At 34.6% G+C, this 20,304-nt stretch overlaps 1 protein-coding gene across 10 annotated transcripts in view; it reads right to left on the reverse strand.

Annotated features, from left to right (window-relative positions):
- NBEA (neurobeachin) overlaps window positions 1-20,304 on the reverse strand; it is a 646,246-nt gene that overhangs the window by 379,424 nt on the left and 246,518 nt on the right. For 9 of the 10 annotated variants that reach the window (XM_043891765.1, XM_043891767.1, XM_043891768.1 and 6 more), the window contains 3 exons: window positions 14,431-14,869; window positions 4,161-4,315; window positions 1,798-1,924 (listed from right to left, as the gene is read on the reverse strand). In XM_043891765.1, coding sequence (XP_043747700.1) covers window positions 1,798-1,924; window positions 4,161-4,315; window positions 14,431-14,869 — 721 coding nt within the window. The remainder of the gene's footprint in view (window positions 1-1,797; window positions 1,925-4,160; window positions 4,316-14,430; window positions 14,870-20,304) is intronic. The other variant, XM_043891762.1, reaches the window with a different exon arrangement.

The raw sequence follows: 20,304 nt of genomic DNA on the forward strand, positions 1-20,304 counted from the left end.
GTCCCTTTGTCCATGCGAAAAAGTCCAATCAAGGAATTTACAGTTAAGAATTCTTAAGAATGTTTAAGTATGTAATTAGTTGTTTTGATATTTTAGATAGTTATTACATAACTATCTAAGATAGTTAAGAATTACATAAGATATTACAATATATGATATTACATAAGCTTTTATAATATATAAGAAGATGCCCGACCTCATTAAGTACCAGAAAAATACAAACAGAAAATACAATGGAATGCCACCGACTCAATGAACATGAATTTGAACAAACTCCAGGAGACAGCAGAGGACAAAGGAGCCTGGTGAACTGTAGTCTAAGAGTCAGACACAACTTACTGACTGAACAACCACCACCACTATACTTCCACCAAAATGGCTAAAATGGAAAAATGACAATAAGTAAGTATTGTCACAGATGTAACAAATTAGGCACTCTTGTAAGGTGCTAATTGAGTTTAGTAAACTTGCATCAACCACTCTGGAAAACATTTGGCTTTATCAGGTAAAACTGAACATACACATATGAATCAGCAATTCCACTCAGTTATTTACCCAACATATGCATACAAACGTGTAGTATACCTAATGTACAAACACCATTGTTATGTAAAAAAGTAGCATTACTTGTTAATAGTGCAAACCTGGAAAATTCCAAATGCCCATCATCAGTAAAACAGATTAATAAATTGTAGTATACACCACTAAGGAATAAACATGAACAAAACTATTGCTACATGCAATACAGATAAAATCTCAGAAACATAATGCTGAACAGAGGCCAGAGACAAAAAGAACCCATACTGCGCAATTCCATTCATATAAAATTCAAAAAAGACAAAATTAATCCAGTTTTAAGTCAGTGATGGATTTGAAGAAGAGCAAGAACAGAGTCAGAAAAAGGCACACAAGATGGGGGCTTTGAGCTACTTGTAATACTCTGTTTCCTTGCCTTGAGTGGTGGTGACACAACACCATTCTTTCATTGAGCTTTTATATTCTGTATTTGTGTGATACTTCAGTTAAGAACATGAATAAATGTGTGTGTGTGTGTGTGCAATTTAACACCAAGCATGTGGGCCAATCTCTTCTAGGAACGTTCTTTGATGTATGCATGCTAAGTTGCTTCAGTTGTGTCCGACTCTTTGCAACTCCATGGACTGTAGCCCACCAGGCTCCTCTGTCCATGAGATTCTCCAGGCCAGAATACTGGGGTGGGTTGCCATTTTCTCCCCCAGGGGATCTTCCCAACCCAGGGATCAAACCTGAGTCTCCCGTGGCTCCTGCATTGCAGGTGATTCTTTACCACTGAGCCACCAGGGAAGCCCATGGTGTTTGATATGTTACTACAAATCATTTTTATCTATTTATCAAGATACAAAAGATAATGTTTGGTGGTTCTACCTCCAGTTATATATGTTACATATAACTCTATTCTGAAAGTCTATATTTTAAACTCACCACCCCACCAAAGATGTCCAATTTTATCATGGTGCCACATCTGCATGTTTCTACCTTACATGAAACTGCAACAAGTGCTACATAACAGTGGATTATAAATTCAGAAAAGAGATCTTGAAAACCATTCAAGACTTTTCAGGTTAGACTCTGAAATATAATACATGATTTTTACATAATGAATAACTATCTAAACTATCAAAACAATGAAATACATACTTAAACATTCTTAAGAATTCTTAACTGTATCTTTAAACTTAGTGAATACTATGTTTCACTCTTTTTGAGCTGCAAGGAATGGAGTGAAATGAGTGAAAAGAAACAATTAGTTATGTATACCTCATGTTTTCAGCTGAATCTTCTGGCATCGGAGCAACGGTTTGCACAGCTGGAAGGTTTTTGCTGGTAGCACCATTCACAAAACTAGAAGACGAGGAAGAAGACGAAGACCCCGAATCCACGGCACCTGTTCCCAAAATAATAGTTTTTAGCCTTGAATACAAACTTATTGAACAAAATAATTTTCATTACATCATTACTGAGTTTGGAAAAAAAAATTCATCTGAATTTCAAAATAGAATTAGGCCATTAAAAAAATCATTTGGCCAAAGGTACATTAATAACTATAATTATTAAAAATAGCTATTGCATTGAAACAGTTTATTTACTTATATTATGCTAACAAAACTACAGATTACAAATGGGGCATAAATAAAAGACATCAACAAATGAAAACAATTTTAGATAAAATGAGGCTGATAAAACAAAGCAAATTTAGATGTGAAAATATTATCTGCTTTTTTATTGCTATGTTGTTATACTTTTAGTTTTTCATCATTTAAGATATAATTAGCAATAAACTGTCTCAACATAAATTTGTGGTCCTGCAGCATCAATGCTTATTTTAATAATATGATAGCTTAAGAAGGGCTATAATAAGTATATTTATACCCAATTTTAAAATAATGAGTTTCCTCAACGATATGAAGATGCCATTTTAGAACAGATTTTCCTATACTACACCATATAAGTATATTAAATAGCTGTGGAGTTGAGGGACATCTAGTGTTCCTAAATGTTACCTTATCTTTATTGTATCTTACACAAATACACATAAACTTGGATTTCACAACAACACTTACACAGTATGTTTATGCCAAAATTTAAACTAGTTTTGGGTCCAGTTTAGATGCTGACCCTCAGTTTATTTGTGTGTGTGTTTTTGTGTATCTGTACATAGTATTTCTAAGGAGGATATTCATTGCCTACATTTTTATTGTAATATATGTTTTATACTATCACTAGACCTCGGGCTACCATCACTTTCTAAATCTATTATTAATTCATAGAATAGAAATTCAAGGAAAATATCATACCTTGTTTCAAATAAAGATAAAAAAGAAATTATTTGCTTTTTACTCTTAAAAGTAAGAATTTAGTCCATAAACACCAAATGCAGATTTTTTTTTCCTACTACATTGGCTTTTTTAAAAGTTATTAACACTTTTCTGAGTTTACATTTTGGTAAAAGGAAAACATTTTTATTCCTTCTTCTAGAAAGCAGAATGAATATAAAAAATAAGACTATAAACTAGATAGGAAAAAAAACTTTATATAAGAAGTCTTCAAACAAGTCAGATATAAATACTTGTTTTAATGTGTATAAATCAAAAATGTTTTGTTCTTTAACACAATGCCATTAATAATGTTTATTTGCTAACATAAATACGCTTCATAGAGTACATTCTACTTACTACAACCCCATAAATGTGCTGTTCATGATGTGTCAGGACTCAGGTGGTATGATAAACAAGATAAATACAGAAAGCACAAAGAGCTATGAAATTAATAAAAATGGGAATAATCTAAGTAATGATAATAGATGGAAAAGTTCAAGGCTATACAGTTTGGAGAAGAGAAGGCTACTATAGTCAGGGAAGGAAAGTCAGGGATCATCTTGCGTTGTGTAAATACCTAAAATGGAATCACAAAGATTTGGGTAAGGATTTATTTAGCTAATAATCAACAGGAACATTTCTGGAAATTTACAAAAAAAGAAAAGAGTTATTTTAGGCAGGCTTTTAAAATCTGTAGTGATTTGGAATTTTTCTGTTTCTAGAATTTTTAGGAAAATGTTGGACAATGAATGGATATAATTGTAATCTAAGTATATAAATTAATACAATGTCAAACAATGGTTCTTATTCACATGCACTTTTTGTTAAGTTGAGGCTCTTGCATATCGTCAAGGTTCTTAGGGGAGCTTTGTGAAAAGTATATATTAGGTTTCAACCAGAAAATGTCACTAAATCCATTTGCTGGCACTAATATATATAATATATTTTGATATTCCTGATACAGTTTACTAATTTTTACATATCAAATGTCAGTGTTCAAATTATCTTTTGGCTTTGCTCCCCAAATATCATTCTGTTTCGGCACTCTGAGTTCACTATGAAAGTAAACAGCATCTTGTTTTGAGAAGACTCAAAACAAAACCCATAGTGTTCTCAAAAGGGTCTAAAAAGTTTACCCTAGAATTACAAAATCTGAAAACATGAAGAATAATCTTCTTAAAGATTAAGATAATCTTAAAATGATCACAGTATTTTAATTTTTAAGATCAAATAAGCAGAAAAAATGAAGATACAGAAAACAGAAAGAAAAAGATGAAGTATCACAAAAATAGATAAGGACAATACCTGTTGTATTAATCATACTTTTTGGTGTAGCTCCAGTGGCAGCGAATATATTGGAGGTGCTGCCTGCTGGCAGTCCACTTCCAGCAGCTGTGGCTCCTACAGTGGTCACAGCTAAGCTGCCCGGGGGTGGCTTCTTAACAGGGACCACAACACTCCTGCAAAGCAGTGATGAAAACAACACAATGGCTAAGATGCATTCTAATCTTGCATTGGCAGATACATGTAATCAACATCAAATTATCTTTTAGAAAACATTTTTTTGATGTGGACCATTTTTAAAGTCTTTACTGAATGTGTTACAATATTCCTTCTGTTTTACATTTTGGTTTATGAGATCTTAGCTCCCTGAACAGGGATTGAACCTGCACCCCCTGCATTTGAAGGTGAAGTCTCAATCACTGGACCACCAGGGAAGTCCTATCATCAAATTTTCTCCTCTTTCTTTTTCCTTTTTCTGACTGCAACTTCATTGGTGAAAAGAATATAGACATTAAGGATATACTGTAAAGTGTTAACTATTATCATTTATTTGGCAAATATTTACATAGAATGTAGAATCTGGACACCTTTTTTAAAGATGACATGTGGTCTATAATCACAACCCTGGGAAAATGTTAAAAAGGTGTGCTCTAGTTAGAATATTTTTCATATATGCACATAGGGATTTTTTGTAAATATACACATACAAAGTGTCCATCGTATCTCTATTACATTCTAAATGTGGAAAATAGTCATAAAAACATTTGAAAGGCAAATTCTGAACTTTTTCACAGTAGAACTAAATATTAAGGCAAGGAATACGGAATAACAAAGTGGTTCAGTGGTAAGGAGTCTGCCTGCAATCCAGGCGACATGGGTTTTATCCCTGAGTTGGGAAGATCCCCTGGAGAAGGAAAAATACTCCCGTATTTTTGCCTGAGAAACCCCAAGGACAGAGGAGACCGTAAGGTTACTCATGAGGTCCCAAAAGAGTCAGATACAACTTCAGAGACTAAACAACAACAAACAATACAATTAAACTTTATTTCTGTGAATAAAATTGAGTTGTTTTCCATAATAGGGATGCTATTATAATGAAAGAGAAATGAGAGGATACACCGGACATTTGGTAAAAGATCTCTTTAGATTTCAAACATTGACTTTGTGAGCTTAGAAATTGAAAATGTTCTCATGTTTCTTTAGCATATTTAAATGAATTTCATTAGAAAAAATTGTGAACTTAACATTTGTGTTAACATTAAATAATAAATAGATGTGAACAGTCAATTTAAAAGATAAAGAAACTATTTTTCTAACATAATAAATATATTTACTTTCTCTCAGTGCAGCTTCATCTTTCTCAAAGTTTACAGTACACCAACTCTATTTAATAAATCCTTTCAAGCATTACTCACTTATTTATCTTGAAAGTAGATGTATGAGGTATTTTAAGTTCAAATATAATGCTTGAAAACAAGTGAATGTCAGCAAAAATATATCCAATCTAAATTAGGTCTTTTTAAAGTACTGTCTTTGAGATGTTATTTTACTTTTTTGGCTGTACCAGGCCTTTAAATAAGAGGCATGAGGGCTCTCAGTTGTGGCATGCGGGATCTAGTTCTCTGACAAGGGATTGAACCCAGGCCTCCTACAAAGGGAGCATGGAGTCTTAACCACTGAACCATCAGGGAAGTCCCTAAAATAGACCTATTAAACTAGGTCTTTTAGATTGTAAAGAAAAATTTAATTTTCTCATTAAAAAGCTCTATTTAAAGGAAATTGTATCAATGACTCCTTGACAAGTCTATGGCTTAAACTTCTTTAATATCAATAATTTTTAAAAGAAAAATGACTTCATCAATGTAAAAAAATCTAAATTTATAAGGATTATCATTTTCAATTTCAGAGGCATTTAAAATATTTTTGTGACCATAGTAATTATAATGTTAGATAATTTTAACCTCTGCCCTACCAAATTCTTCCATTAGCTCTTTCTGGATACTTTTTTCTTTTCTCCTTAATGGATGGAGTCAATTCATTAGACTCAACCTTGTACTTTCAACCATCCTATTAAATTTCCAAAAACACACACTGTGCTTTCAATCCCTTCACTGACCATTCCTGATCGAATACTTTATTTCACTGAGAGGTGGTGTGACATTATGGAGAGTGTACAGGATGTGGAGGTAGAAGATTAAGGCTTGAGAACTAAATCACTTCAAGCCACGTGGTATTAAATTTCAGTTTTTCAGTAAAAATGGCAAGGCAAATGTGACTTATTTCACATATACCTGTATAAATTAAATGAGACTGTATTTTAAAGAACCATGTCAAATTAAGGGATGCCTTATAAATGTTAATAATTGTTACTACTTTCTAAAATGAAATAACTCTCTGCCTATAAGATAAGGTATTTATTTACAATGAAATACATAAAGATCAATAGAAAAGAAACCAAACTAACATTCTGGATTTATCATCAAAAATCTTCCCTAAACTTATAAACTATTTCATTGACTAGCTAGCAAGAAAACAAAATTAACAATTCTTGATTTGAAAAGAAGTAAAACTATCATTTTTTTCCCCTAAATCTCTCATTAGAATTCCTATGGATAAAATAAACTCAAACTGACTGATAGTGCTATGAGATGTATTTGTAAATGGTACAAAAAATATATATATATTGCCAAAAGTTTCCTGATTAATTGATCATTACCAACTTTGTACAAACTCTCTGTAACAAGGCATCTTGTCAAGAACTGACGCTCTGAGATGTGTATTAAGAAAAATGAGTTATATGAATGAGGGAAAAGAGTTTCATCTCAACAACTTGCACTGATGGCTTGTAAATTAATGCAAACAACATTAAATGTCTTCCTACTAAAAGAAAACTTCTGAAAACATCTGATTTAATATTCAGTTCAGTTCAGTTGCATCCAACTCTTTGCGACCCCATGAATCGCAGCAGGCCAGGCCTCCATGTCCATCACCAACTCCCGGAGTTTACTCAAACTCATGCCCATCAAATCGGTGATGCCATCCAATCATCTCATCCTCTGTTGGCCCCTTCTCCTCTTGCCCCCAGTCCCTCCCAGCATCAGGGTCTTTTCCAATGAGTCAACTCTTCACATGAGGTGGCCAAAGTATTGGAGCTTCAGCTTCAGCATCAGTTCTTCCAATGAACACCCAGGACTGATCCCCTTTAGGATGGACTGGTTGGATCTCCTTGAAGTCCAAGGGACTCTCAAGAGTCTTCTCCAACATCACAGTTCAAAAGCATCAATTCTTCAGCGCTCAGCTTTCTTTACAGTCCAACTCTCACATCCATGACCACTGGAAAAACCACAGCCTTGACTAGACGGACCTTTGTTGGCAAAGTAATGTCTCTGCTTTTTAATATGCTATCTAGGTTGGTCATAACTTTCCTTCCAAGGAGTAAACATCTTTTAATTTCATGGCTGCAATCACCATCTGCAGTGATTTTGGAGCCCCCCAAAAATAAAGTCTGACACTGTTTCCACTGTCTCCCCATCTATTTCCCATGATTTAATATTAGCTGACATTAAAGCCTCTAGACACTTCACGACAGCAAACTCAGCAGTATGGTAGTTACTACGACATGGGATATAAATAGAGTACACAGTGACTAGAAGCCCGGTTTTTAATGTCAGACAGATATGAGTTAGAATTCTACCTCTAAGGTATCAAGCAAGTAAATTCTCTAAGTCCCATTCTCCATACCTTTAAAATGAGACTCATAATAGTTTGCACCTCATAAAACTGTTACAAAGATAAAATGATATACTATTAATACGTATCAAATGCTTCGCATTTTACCTGGAACACTGTAAGTGGTCCAGAAAGCTTAGCTGTCATTAGTACTGCTATGGCTCTCAAATGACACCACTCTATGGCAGAGAGTGAAGAAGAACTAAAGAGTCTCTTGATGAAAGTAAAGAGGAGAGTGAAAAAGTTGGCTTAAAACTCAACATTAAGAAAACTAAGATCATGGCATCTGGTCCCATCACTTCATGGCAAATAGGTGGGGAAACAGTGGAAACAGTGAGAGACTTTATTTTTGGGGGCTCCAAAATCACTGCAGATGGTGACTGCAGACATGAAATTAAAAGATACTTGCTCCTTGGAAGAAAACCTAGACAGCATATTACAAAGCAGAGACATTACTTTGCCAACAAAGGTCCATTTAGTCAAAGCTATGGTTTTTCCAGTAATCATAAATGGATGTGAGAGACTATTAAGAAAGCTGAGTGCTGAAGAACTGATGCTTTTGAACTGTGGTGTTGGAGAAGACTCTTGAGAGTCCCTTGGACTGCAAGAAGATGCAACCAGTCCATCCTAAAGGACATCAATCCTGAATATTCTTTGGAAGGACTGATGCTGAAGCTGAAACTCTGATACTTTGGCCACCTGATATGAAGAACTGACTCCTTTGAAAAGACCCTGATGCTGGGAAAGATTGAAGGTGGAAGAAGGGGGCACCAGAGGAGATGGTTGGATGGCATCACTGACGTGATGGACATGAGTCAACTCCAGGAGTTGGTGATGGACAGGGAAGCCTGGCGTGCTGTAGTCCACGGAGTTGGACACAACTGAGCTACTGAACTGAACTGATGGCTCTCAAAAGTGCTGATGCAATCTGGGTCTACCACAGCAACAGTATCTAGAGTGAAAGAAGCAATAATCCTGATATATTCTGTGCCTTTCAGACCTCATAAAATCCTATATGCAGTTTTAGACACCATATTTCAAGAATAACAACAAAAGCATCATGTTTATAAAAGAATAGTTAGAATGACAGTAGATCTAGAACACAGGTCGTGTCGGTCAAGAAAGACTGAGAGTCTAGAAAACTACAGTGAAAAGTCTTAAAGGTCTTAAAAAAAATCTTAAAGATCGCCATTAACTAGTTATGTGAATTTTATAAAAAGGATACTATTTTATCTGCACAACTAAAGAACTGTCTTAAGTGTAAAGTGAGATACTGAAGATAAGCAATGGCTTTTAAATAGTGACTTAATAAGACAAGACTTATAATTGCTCATGGATTTTAAAACAACTCCTTTCTTCTTTCCACTTGCTCCCTCTTTTTTTTTTTTTCATTTATTTTTATTAGTTGGAGGCTAATTACTTTACTATATTGTAGTGGTTTTTGCCATACATTGACATGAATCAGCCATGGATTTACATGTGTTCCCCATCCCGATCCCCCCTCCCGCCTCCCTCCCCATCACTTTCTCCCTCTTTTCTGTAACACTTATTGAACACTGAAAGGTTAAGGGAATACAACTACACTGACAAGTCAGGGGATACGTAAGACAAATTAAGACATAACCCATGCCTTAGAGATACTTGAAAAAAAAATGCAAGAGACAAATAAATCAACTGTTCAACATATTTCAGTAACCTCTGATTATAGTTAGGCACTGGAACTTTCAGAAACATAAAGGATGAACATTATCAGGGAAGAGTAAGCTGAATCAAAATGGATCAGTGGGAATAACCTAAGAAGAGAAAAGTTCAATAGCAAAAACTTCTTAAGGCAAAGAGAGCTGAAAAATCATAAAAGATTGAAGAACTATAAATAGATCATAGCTAGTGAAAGGTGAGGACTTTCTATTTCAAACTAACAAGTTCACCTTTTATTGTGTAATAACAAGATATTATTTAGAAATCTTCATGAGATTTACATTTAGGAAAAACATTTCTAGCATAAATGTGGAAGGTCCATTTGGCAGGGCCACACCTGGAAAACAGTGAGGCCAGCTGAAGATAACAGAAGGGACACACTTCAGAGATGCCAAGAGCCTAAAGTGAGGTAATAGCTTTGAAAAAGGGCATGCTGAATCTTTCCTATGTTGAGGTCTTTTAACCAAGTAAATAGTCATCTGCTACTTTTTGAAACTAATTATAAAGCCATCTCATTTATTCCAGGATTTTCATACTTTATGGGACTTTCTGGAAATAATGTATTATTTTCCATGTTGGGAAACTGAGTGCCAGAGAACCAAAGAGAATAGATAAGGGTCACACAACTAAACACAAAGAGACCCACTACTATGAGCTATTTCTCCTAATTTCTATATTATTACTCTTTTTCTAATAAGTTTTACTGACGTTAGACATTTATCTTAGAAGGAAAAAATTAAACTATGAAGAAAAAATAATTATTTCTGATTTTAAGGTGATATTACAATTTACTGAAGCTCATTAGAAATTGCAAGTCTATCATTTTCATGATTTATTAATTGCCACTCTGTAAAATATTTAGAATACCAATAGAAAAATAGGATGTATGATAAACAACTATTTCATTAATTAACCCTTTAAAGAGAGATGCCTTTTTCAACTCATTGAACTGTCTGTGGAAATGTCAGGAGAGAAAAAGGCAACAATATTGGGAAAATTAAGAATACAACCATGCTGGGTCAAAACTGCATCATCTGGCAGCTGGCCTTAAATACTATATCCAGGGCACTTGGAGCATAATAAAAGGTGGGATTTCAGTAGCTCAATATTGTTGAAAGTTTGAATTGTAATGGTTGGTAGAGTTTTAATCAATTTAGATTACATTTACCTGCTCATCCTTTAAGTGATATGATCAAAATACTTTCTTAACAAAACATTAGAAAACTATAAAAATAGAAATTGAAGTACTCAGTAGTAATTATAAGTTTTTATATTCTTACTTAATTCTAAGCTTAAAGAAATCAATGTAGGAGGATTCCATCATTTCTACAAAAATTTTTTTTTAAATTTATCCTAAACTATCATTCTTAGCACTAATATTTTATGCACTGATGTTAAAAAAAAAAAAAAAAAACTATAGGGAAAATGTCTAGACAAAGCCAATACTTGAAGTTTAGTAATATGAAGGCTATCTATATTGCTTTTTAGTCATATAGTATTTACAAAATACTTTTTTTCCTCCAGAGATTTTCTTTTTCAGAGAATGAAACACTGGAAAGCAAGGATACTAAAAGTTTGAGGGGAAAAATATAAACTACTTCACTTGATCATATCAAACCCAGTAATTCAAACATAAGCAGGTCTTTAAAATCAAAAGGGATGAAGTATACACCATAAGATCATTGTCTGTTAGTCAGAGAAGCAACACAATTATAAGCTTTTGGTGATAACCAAGACTAAAAACAATTTTCTGAAAAATAATGACAGTTAAAATGTATGGAGACAAACATATTGTCCTCTGCCTTTTTGTCTTTTGTCCAAACTAAGGGGGTGTCTCAGGAATCCCTGGGGAATGAAGACTGAGCTAAATCACAGATATATACACCAAATTCTCAAAAGATTAAAAGCATTTGGATATGCAGGATTAAATTTTAGTTTAAAAGATGTGGTAAAACTTAATGGAACCATTCCCTCAATCTAAAAGTTACAGTTACTAATACATTAAAAAACACACACACACACACAGCTCAGCTAGACTATTTTATAAATTATATATCAATACAGAAATCTATCAGAAGAAATAGAATTGTTGAGGAACTTTGCAACTATACTCTAAATTCTATTATGGGATTATTAAACTGTTCTCTTAGAAATAAAACCATAAGTATTTCTTTTTGCTTCATAGTAATAGAACAGTAGGAAAGTTCTTATAATTTCATTATCACACTTCCTCTATACATATGGTGTTCCCTCTACAGAATAGTACTAGTGGATGTCTAGCAGTTTCAGTGCTTTACAGTTATAAATATAAATTTGTTAGAGTCACTCAGTGAAATCAAAGACATATACTTCAGTCTGCACAGATGATGTCTGGAGGAAATGAAAGAAAAAGACTCAGTGCTTTCCATATATGCAGATGAGAATATTTATATGATGTTTCATAATACCACCTGATGGAAGATTTAATACTAAAGGAAAAGGTTTATTTTAGTTAAGCCTAAATGTTTCTAAATTTTGATGTTGCAATTTATCTAATAAAAATGATATTACAAACTTCAAAATACTGAAATTTGTCAACATGCCATCCTAAGTGAAGAGAAACTCCATATGAAACATGTAACTGAATGTATAACTCATATGACATCAGTTGTTTTAGGAAGTTATTCCCAAACTTACAATCTAAAGAAAATATAAAGAATGCTTCGCTAGCATGTTTTCAAAAGAACCAATAAACTATTGGCTAAATAAAGGAAAATCCTAGGTGATTTCCACTGGGATTGTATAATATTATTGTGTATGATTTAGTTACAAAGAAATGAGCAACTGAGTTTATAGCTATTTTTCAACCAAAGATAAAAATGAAAAATACATTATTGGTAGAGTAAGACCCAAGATAATTCTGTGTTTGAAACTAAAAGTATTCAGGATTTTGCATCTAAACTCTGTCTTCTTGGATCCTATTTTCAAGGAACTCAATCTGATGCTAAAAGACATGTCATAACTTGAATTTCAGATTTTAGTGCTTCAGAAATATGTTTATATACTTTATAATGTAATTATAGCTACTTTAAGACAGACAACACTTTAAGGCAAATGGTAGCAATATATCACAAATATAATTGAAAAACGCAGTTGTCCAGAAGCACTTGTGGGGATGATGTCTCTGAAAAGCTGCTCAAAGCTCCAGAGTTTGAAGTTAAATTTTTGATGTTGTCACTCTCAATCTATTGAATAGCTGACAGACAATCAAACCCGTCTGGCTGGCTGGCAGCTCATTTTGCTGGCAGGTGGCAAACAATTAGACACACCAATTTGTGCCTCCTGATGACATTAAAGCATGAAACTAAGTTGTATGCAGGGCCTAGTGATTTGTGTGAAAGCATTTCAAAAATAATACTCTTTGCCGTGGCAACTCATTTCAGACTGCCACCTCCCATTATGGCTTTGAGCGGTGAAGATGACAGACTTGAGTTACGTGCAGTGCAAGGCCGCTTCTGTTCAATCCGTCATCAGTGCCCCCTGAGACCTCAATCCCCTCCTTTCATCAGTATCACCTCATCATTTACATTTGATAGTAGTTGAGCTACTGCATATATTAACTACATTGGAGACCCTTCTCCTAAAAAGAATTGGAATACGCTTTGTGCTCCATGATTTCATTTCTACTTATGCAATTTTGAATAATGATTGTACTCCCACTGCATTTTGCACAAATGCTACTAGGAACAAATGGAAAGTTCTATTTTTTGTAAAGCAATGTCCTCAAAAGTATAACAAATTTTGAGTGGCTAAGAATATTGGCACTCAGGTGACAGTTTTGTTAAGTTTTAATGAAAAAAATTGTTCTAACAATAATCCAAATTAGGAAAGAAATATTTTACATAATCTTTATTGCATTGAATTCTCTTATAAATATCACAATAATTCTCTTTTTCTATTGCTTATATGTTAACAAAATTTAGATACAGAGCTTTAAATGGAATGTAAAACTTATGATCCCAAATTAAACTATTATAACAGTTACAGATAGATTTATAAATATATACAGCTAAAAATACTAATGTGCTTATGCTTATATAAATTCATAAACACACATACACATATCTCTTAGGAATGCAAACTAAACATGAAATGGCATAGGGAATATCCAAGGAACTATATGCATAAACCTCATTTCTTTGTAACTAAATCATACACAATAATATTATACAATCCCAGACAATTTTAAAATCCTATTCATCTATAAAAAAGATAATGCACCCTAACTGAAAATGTCTTTATTGCCACACCTCAACCCCTAAACTCAAAAAGTACTGGCTCCAACTTGGACAAAGCAGTTTGTCTATTTTAGAGAAAACAATATGGAATAGAAACTGCATTCTGACTGTATATTTATTTTAACATTACAGTTTAAGAAATATCTGATTTACTTACTTGATATTTTTTCTTTAAAACAAAAAACTATTACTTGTCAATTACCTCACATATATGTATATAGCTATATACATATATGTACATATATTTATATGTATGTATGTACATAATACAAAAACACACATACGTATAAAATGACTTCTCCAATGTATAGTAGTCACTTGACGATAGGTTATAATCAGAATCTGTATTACCCTATTTCCAATTCAATGTGTCATTCCCCATTTCATACTGAAGCCCCTTTTTTGAAACATATAATTAAAATGCCTGATTATGAGATCAATCAGGTTGGCCTATCACTTTGATAGTCTTTGTGGTAAGAATCTACAGTAATAAACATGTTTTCAAGATCTGCCTAATATTTTTAAATTAAAGACACTAATTTTCCTTCTATACACAGAGCACTATGAATAATAAGGTCACTACCTACCTGTCAAAGGAATGAAACTGCATAGGAAGAATAGCTTGCGCTTCTCTCTTCAATGCTGGGTCTGGGTATGGGATAGGCTCAGGGCCACATTCTGCAATTTCGACTGGGGCGGCCACAAGACTTTTCAGTATTTCCTTGACATTGATGCCTTTGGTTTGACTAATGCTAGATATGGATGGTGCAGGCTTCAGTATTTCACTGGGGTTCTCGGTCAGGCTTTCCTGTGACTTTTTCACTTCATTTGACAAAGTGGATAACAGTTCACTCATAGCATCAGGGCCTGTGCTCGTCTCTAATTCTGCCCCATTCAGTATGTTAGCCACTTGCTCCTCTCCAATTCCTGAATCGGTATGAGGAATGGAACTTTCTAGATGAATATCCTCACCAGGGGTTGGTGTTTCTTTTTCCTTTACAGTGTCCGGGAATGCAGCAGGTGTTTCTATAATGAGAGAAATCAGTGTAAACAAAATGCTTCACAAATGAAAACCCACTGTTATTAGTAAAATATACTCACAGAAGAGAAAAGAAAACCTGTAAGAAACAAAAAAATCTGCTAAACGGATGTGCGTAACAACACAACTTGGTTAAAACGTATCACCTATATACACCTGCTATTTTGTTCAGTAAGCATCAACAGAGCCATGTTTCTTTTATAAATTATCTGGCATGTCAAAAGTGATACTTTTATAAACATGGAGAAATAGTTCCTACTATAATTTCTTATTACAGCTTATAAATAATTATGTTAAGCTCCCTTTTATCCTTTCATTGTCAGCTACCAATCATGCAAGATAAATTATACTCCTCTAATATTTTCCTTAAAATATGAAGCCATTTTTATATCTTTTTTGGTATTTCAATAACCAGTAATGAAATAACTAATTGTATTTTTTTAAACTACATGTAATACATAAATCTCCAAAGAGTTAGTGGCAAAAAGCATGTCAAATGATTAGTTCAAAAGGATAAATGCTTTAATAATAGAATAGTGAGTCTCAAGAATTTAACCTATATATCTATGCCTTTAAGAACAATCATTTTGGAATATTCATGATGATTCTCTATGAATAAATGTAAATTTCAATATGTGGAAATTGAATCACAAATATATATATATATATGAAAACATATATAGTATTACCAATTGAAATAGATAAAAAGAAAAGCATCTTTTAAAATTTTAAATCCCTATCAAATCTCATTATACATAGGCCACTATAATAAAATATTACCAAATTCTAAATGATGACCTTGAAAAATTTATCTAATCTAGTATTGTGGAGGAACTTCCTGGTGGTCTAGTGGCTAAGATTCCACACTCCCAATCCTGGGGACCTGGGAACAATGCTTGGTCAGGGAACTATATAGATTCCATATGCTGCACACAAAAAAAAAGGATCCTGAGCACCACAACTAAAGATCCCGCATGACACAAAGATTGAAGAGCCCCGGGGCTGCAGTTAAGACCCAGTGCCATCAAATAACAGCTTCCCAGGTGGCTCAGTGTTAAAGAATCTGCCTGCCAATGCAGGAGACATGAGTTCAATCCCAGGTTCAGGAAGATCCCATGGAGGAGGAAATGGCAATCCACTCCAGTATTCTTGTGTGGAGAACCCGATAGACAGAGGAGGCTGGCAGGCTATATAGTCCACGGGGTCAGAGAGTTGGACACACCTGAGCATGCACACACAGTCAAATAAATATTTTTTTTAAAAGTATCATGGAAATAGTAATAGTATTTAACTTAATAAAGTTATGCTGAAGCAGAAAATAAGATACATATGTAGATTACTTGCAGTTCCTGCATAAAATAGATATTTAGTAAATGGCAGCTGTTTGTATTACTTTAATAAATAAGTTATTCTTTATAAAACAAGAAGGGCCAACTAAATTATTCTGATGATCTCTTTGAAATTAACATTTTTAAGTTCTATAAAACTAACCTTAGGTGTTTTGCTGCTGTTATTGGTTTAGAATTTTATTGGACAAAGAAATTAAAAATATACATCTCTTACAAGTCCATGATATACTGTAATTTTCCTCATATTTATGAATAGCTTTTAGTTTTCCTTGTTTGTTTAGGCAAGGGCTTTAATACTGCTTTGTAGAATATGATAATAGTATTAAAACACTGGATGAACAACATGAAAGACAGGTTGTTTTTAGTTGTTCTCAAGGTTAAAACTTAACTGCATAAAGTATTTTTAAGAAGTCAGGACATTTCAGTAGAATTTCTGGCAAAGCAGTAGACAAGGAAAAAGGTAAGAGGTAAACATAACAATTTCACATTTTTAAATAAAACCTTGTGACAGAAGATTAAGACAGTGTAGAAAAACTACATTAGGAATAAGAAGGACAATAAAGAATCAAGATGCTTCTGGAATATCTAGCTGAAGAAAAATAATAGGGGTACCTCACTAACCAAAAAAGCACGTGAAAAAGAAGCAAGTTTGCTCAAGAAGATAATGAATTAAATTTTGAATGAATTGAGTCTACAGAATCTCTAGGACATTTATATACAGAAGTCAAGAAAACTATAGCCATGTATTTGGGGATGATTAAACCAGACGTGGTAACTGAAGCTTTGAAAACTGTTGAAATTACTTAGGAATATAGAATGAGAAGGTGGTTAAGCCAGTTATATCCACGATTAGAGATACTATTGACTTTACTAAATTCATGTTTAATCTACAGACTATACATTCATGGAAAGAAAACAGTTATATTAAAAAAAGAAAAAATCAGGATGAAATTAAGTAGCAGTAGTGACATTCCTGACCTGCCTCTTGAGAAACCTGTATGCAGGTCAGGAAGCAACAGTTAGAACCAGATATGGAAAATGAGTATACTACCTAAAGCAATCTATAGACCCAATGCAATCCCTATCAAGCTACCATCAGTATTTTTCAGAGAACTAGAACAAATAATTTCACAATTTGTATGGAAATACAAAAAACCATGAATGGCCAAAGCAATCTTTTTTTTTTTTTTTTTTTATTAGTTGGAGGCTAATTACTTCACAACATTTCAGTGGGTTTTGTCATACATTGATATGAATCAGCCATAGATTTACACTTATTCCCCATCCCGATCCCCCCTCCCACCTCCCTCTTCACCCGACTCCTCTGGGTCTTCCCAGTGCACCAGGCCGGAGCACTTGTCTCATGCATCCCACCTGGGCTGGTGATCTGTTTCACCATAGATAGTATACATGCTGTTCTTTTGAAACATCCCACCCTCACATTCTCCCACAGAGTTCAAAAGTCTGTTCTGTATTTCTGTGTCTCTTTTTCTGTTTTGCATATAGGGTTATCATTACCATCTTTCTAAATTCCATATATATGTGTTAGTATGCTGTAATGTTCTTTATCTTTCTGGCTTACTTCACTCTGTATAATGGGCTCCAGTTTCATCCATCTCATTAGGACTGATTCAAATGAATTCTTTTTGACAGCTGAGTAATATTCCATGGTGTATATGTACCACAGCTTCCTTATCCATTCATCTGCTGATGGGCATCTAGGTTGCTTCCATGTCCTGGCTATTATAAACAGTGCTGCAATGAACATTGGGGTGCACGTGTCTCTTTCAGATCTGGTTTCCTCAGTGTGTATGCCCAAAAGTGGGATTGCTGGGTCATATGGCAGTTCTATTTCCAGTTTTTTAAGGAATCTCCACACTGTTATCCATGCTGGAGAGGGTGTGGAGAAAAGGGAACCCTCTTACACTGTTGGTGGGAATGCAAACTAGTACAGCCACTATGGAAAACAGTGTGGAGATTCCTCAAAGCAATCTTGAGAAAGAAGAATGGAACTGGAGGAATCAACCTGCCTGACTTCAGGCTCTACTACAAAGCCACAGTCATCAAGACAGTGTGGTACTGTCACAAAGACAGAAATATAGATCAATGGAACAAAATAGAAAGCCCAGAGATAAATCCACGCACCTATGGACACCTTATCTTTGACAAAGGAGGCAAGGATATACAATGGAGAAAAGACAATCTCTTTAACAAGTGGTGCTGGGAAAACCGGTCAACCACTTGTAAAAGAACGAAACTAGAACACTTTCTAACACCATACACAAAAATAAACTCAAAATGGATTAAAGATCTAAATGTAAGACCAGAAACTATAAAACTCCTAGAGGAGAACATAGGCAAAACCCTCTCTGACATAAATCACAGCAGGATCCTCTATGACCCACCTCCCAGAATATTGGAAATAAAAGCAAAAATAAACAAATGGGACCTAATTAAAATTAAAAGCTTCTGCACAACAAAGGAAACTATAAGCAAGGTGAAAAGACAGCCTTCAGAATGGGAGAAAATTATAGCAAACGAAGCAACGGACAAAGAATTAATCTCAAAAATATACAAGCAACACCTGTAGCTCAATTCCAGAAAAATAAATGACCCAATCAAAAATTGGGCCAAAGAACTAAACAGACATTTCTCCAAAGAAGACATACAGATGGCTAACAAACACATGAAAAGATGCTCAACATCACTCATTATCAGAGAAATGCAAATCAAAACCACAATGAGGTACCATTACACGCCAGTCAGAATGCCTGCTATCCAAACGTCTACAAGCAATAAATGCTGGAGAGGGTGTGGAGAAAAGGGAACCCTCTTACACTGCTGGTGGGAATGCAAACTAGTACAGCCGCTATGGAGAACAGTGTGGAGATTCCTTAAAAAATGGAAATAGAACTGCCATATGACCCAGCAATCCCACTGCTGGGCATGCACACTGAGGAAACCAGAATTGAAAGAGACACATGTACCCCAATGTTCATTGCAGCACTGTTTATAATAGCCAGGACATGGAAGCAATCTGGATGTCCATTAGCAAATGAATGGATAAGATAGCTGTGGTACATATACACAATGGAATATTACTCAGCCATTAAAAAGAATATACATTTGAATCAGTTCTAATGAGGTGGATGAAACTGGAGCCTATTAAACAGAGTGAAGTAAGCCAGAAAGAAAAACACCAATACAGTATACTAACGCATATACATGGAATTTAGAAAGATGGTAATGATAACCCTGTATGAGAGACAGCAAAAGAGACACAGATGTATTGAACAGTCTTTTGGACTCTGTGGGAGAGGGCGAGGGTGGGATGATATGAGAGAATGGCATTGAAAGATATAAACTATCGTATGTGAAATGGATCGCCAGTCCAGGTTCGATGCATGATATAGCATGCTTGGGGCTGGTGCACTGGGATGATCCAGAGGGATGGGATGGGAGGGGGTTTCAGGACGAGGAACACATGTACACCCGTGGTGGATTTAAGTCACTGTATGGCAAAACCAATACAATGTTGTAAAGTAAAAAAAAAAAAGAACTGGACATGGAACAACATACTGGTTCCAAATAGGAAAAGGAGTACGTCAAGGCTGTATATTGTCAACCTGCTTATTTAACTTATACGCAGAGTACATCATGAGAAATGCTGGGCTGGATGAAGCACAAGATGGAATCAAGATTGCCGGGAGAAATATCAATGACCTCAGATATGCAGATGACACCACCCTTATGGCAGAAAGTGAAGAACTGAAGAGCCTCTTGATGAAAGTGAAAGAGGAGAGTGAAAAAGTTGGCTTAAAGCTCAACATTCAGAAAACTAAGATCATGGCATCCAGTCCCATCATTTCATGGCAAATAGATGGGGAAACAGTGGCCGACTTTATTTTTCTGGGCTCCCAAATCACTGCAGATGGTGATTGCAGCCATGAAATTAAAAGATGCGTACTCCTTGGAAGGAAGGTTATGACCAACCTAGACAGCACATTAAAAAGCAGAGACATTACTTTGCCAACAAAGGTCCATCTAGTCAAGGCTATGGTTTTTCCAGTGGT

Source organism: Cervus elaphus, chromosome 30, assembly GCF_910594005.1.
Source record: "Cervus elaphus chromosome 30, mCerEla1.1, whole genome shotgun sequence".
In the NCBI taxonomy this organism is placed as follows: domain Eukaryota; kingdom Metazoa; phylum Chordata; class Mammalia; order Artiodactyla; family Cervidae; genus Cervus; species Cervus elaphus.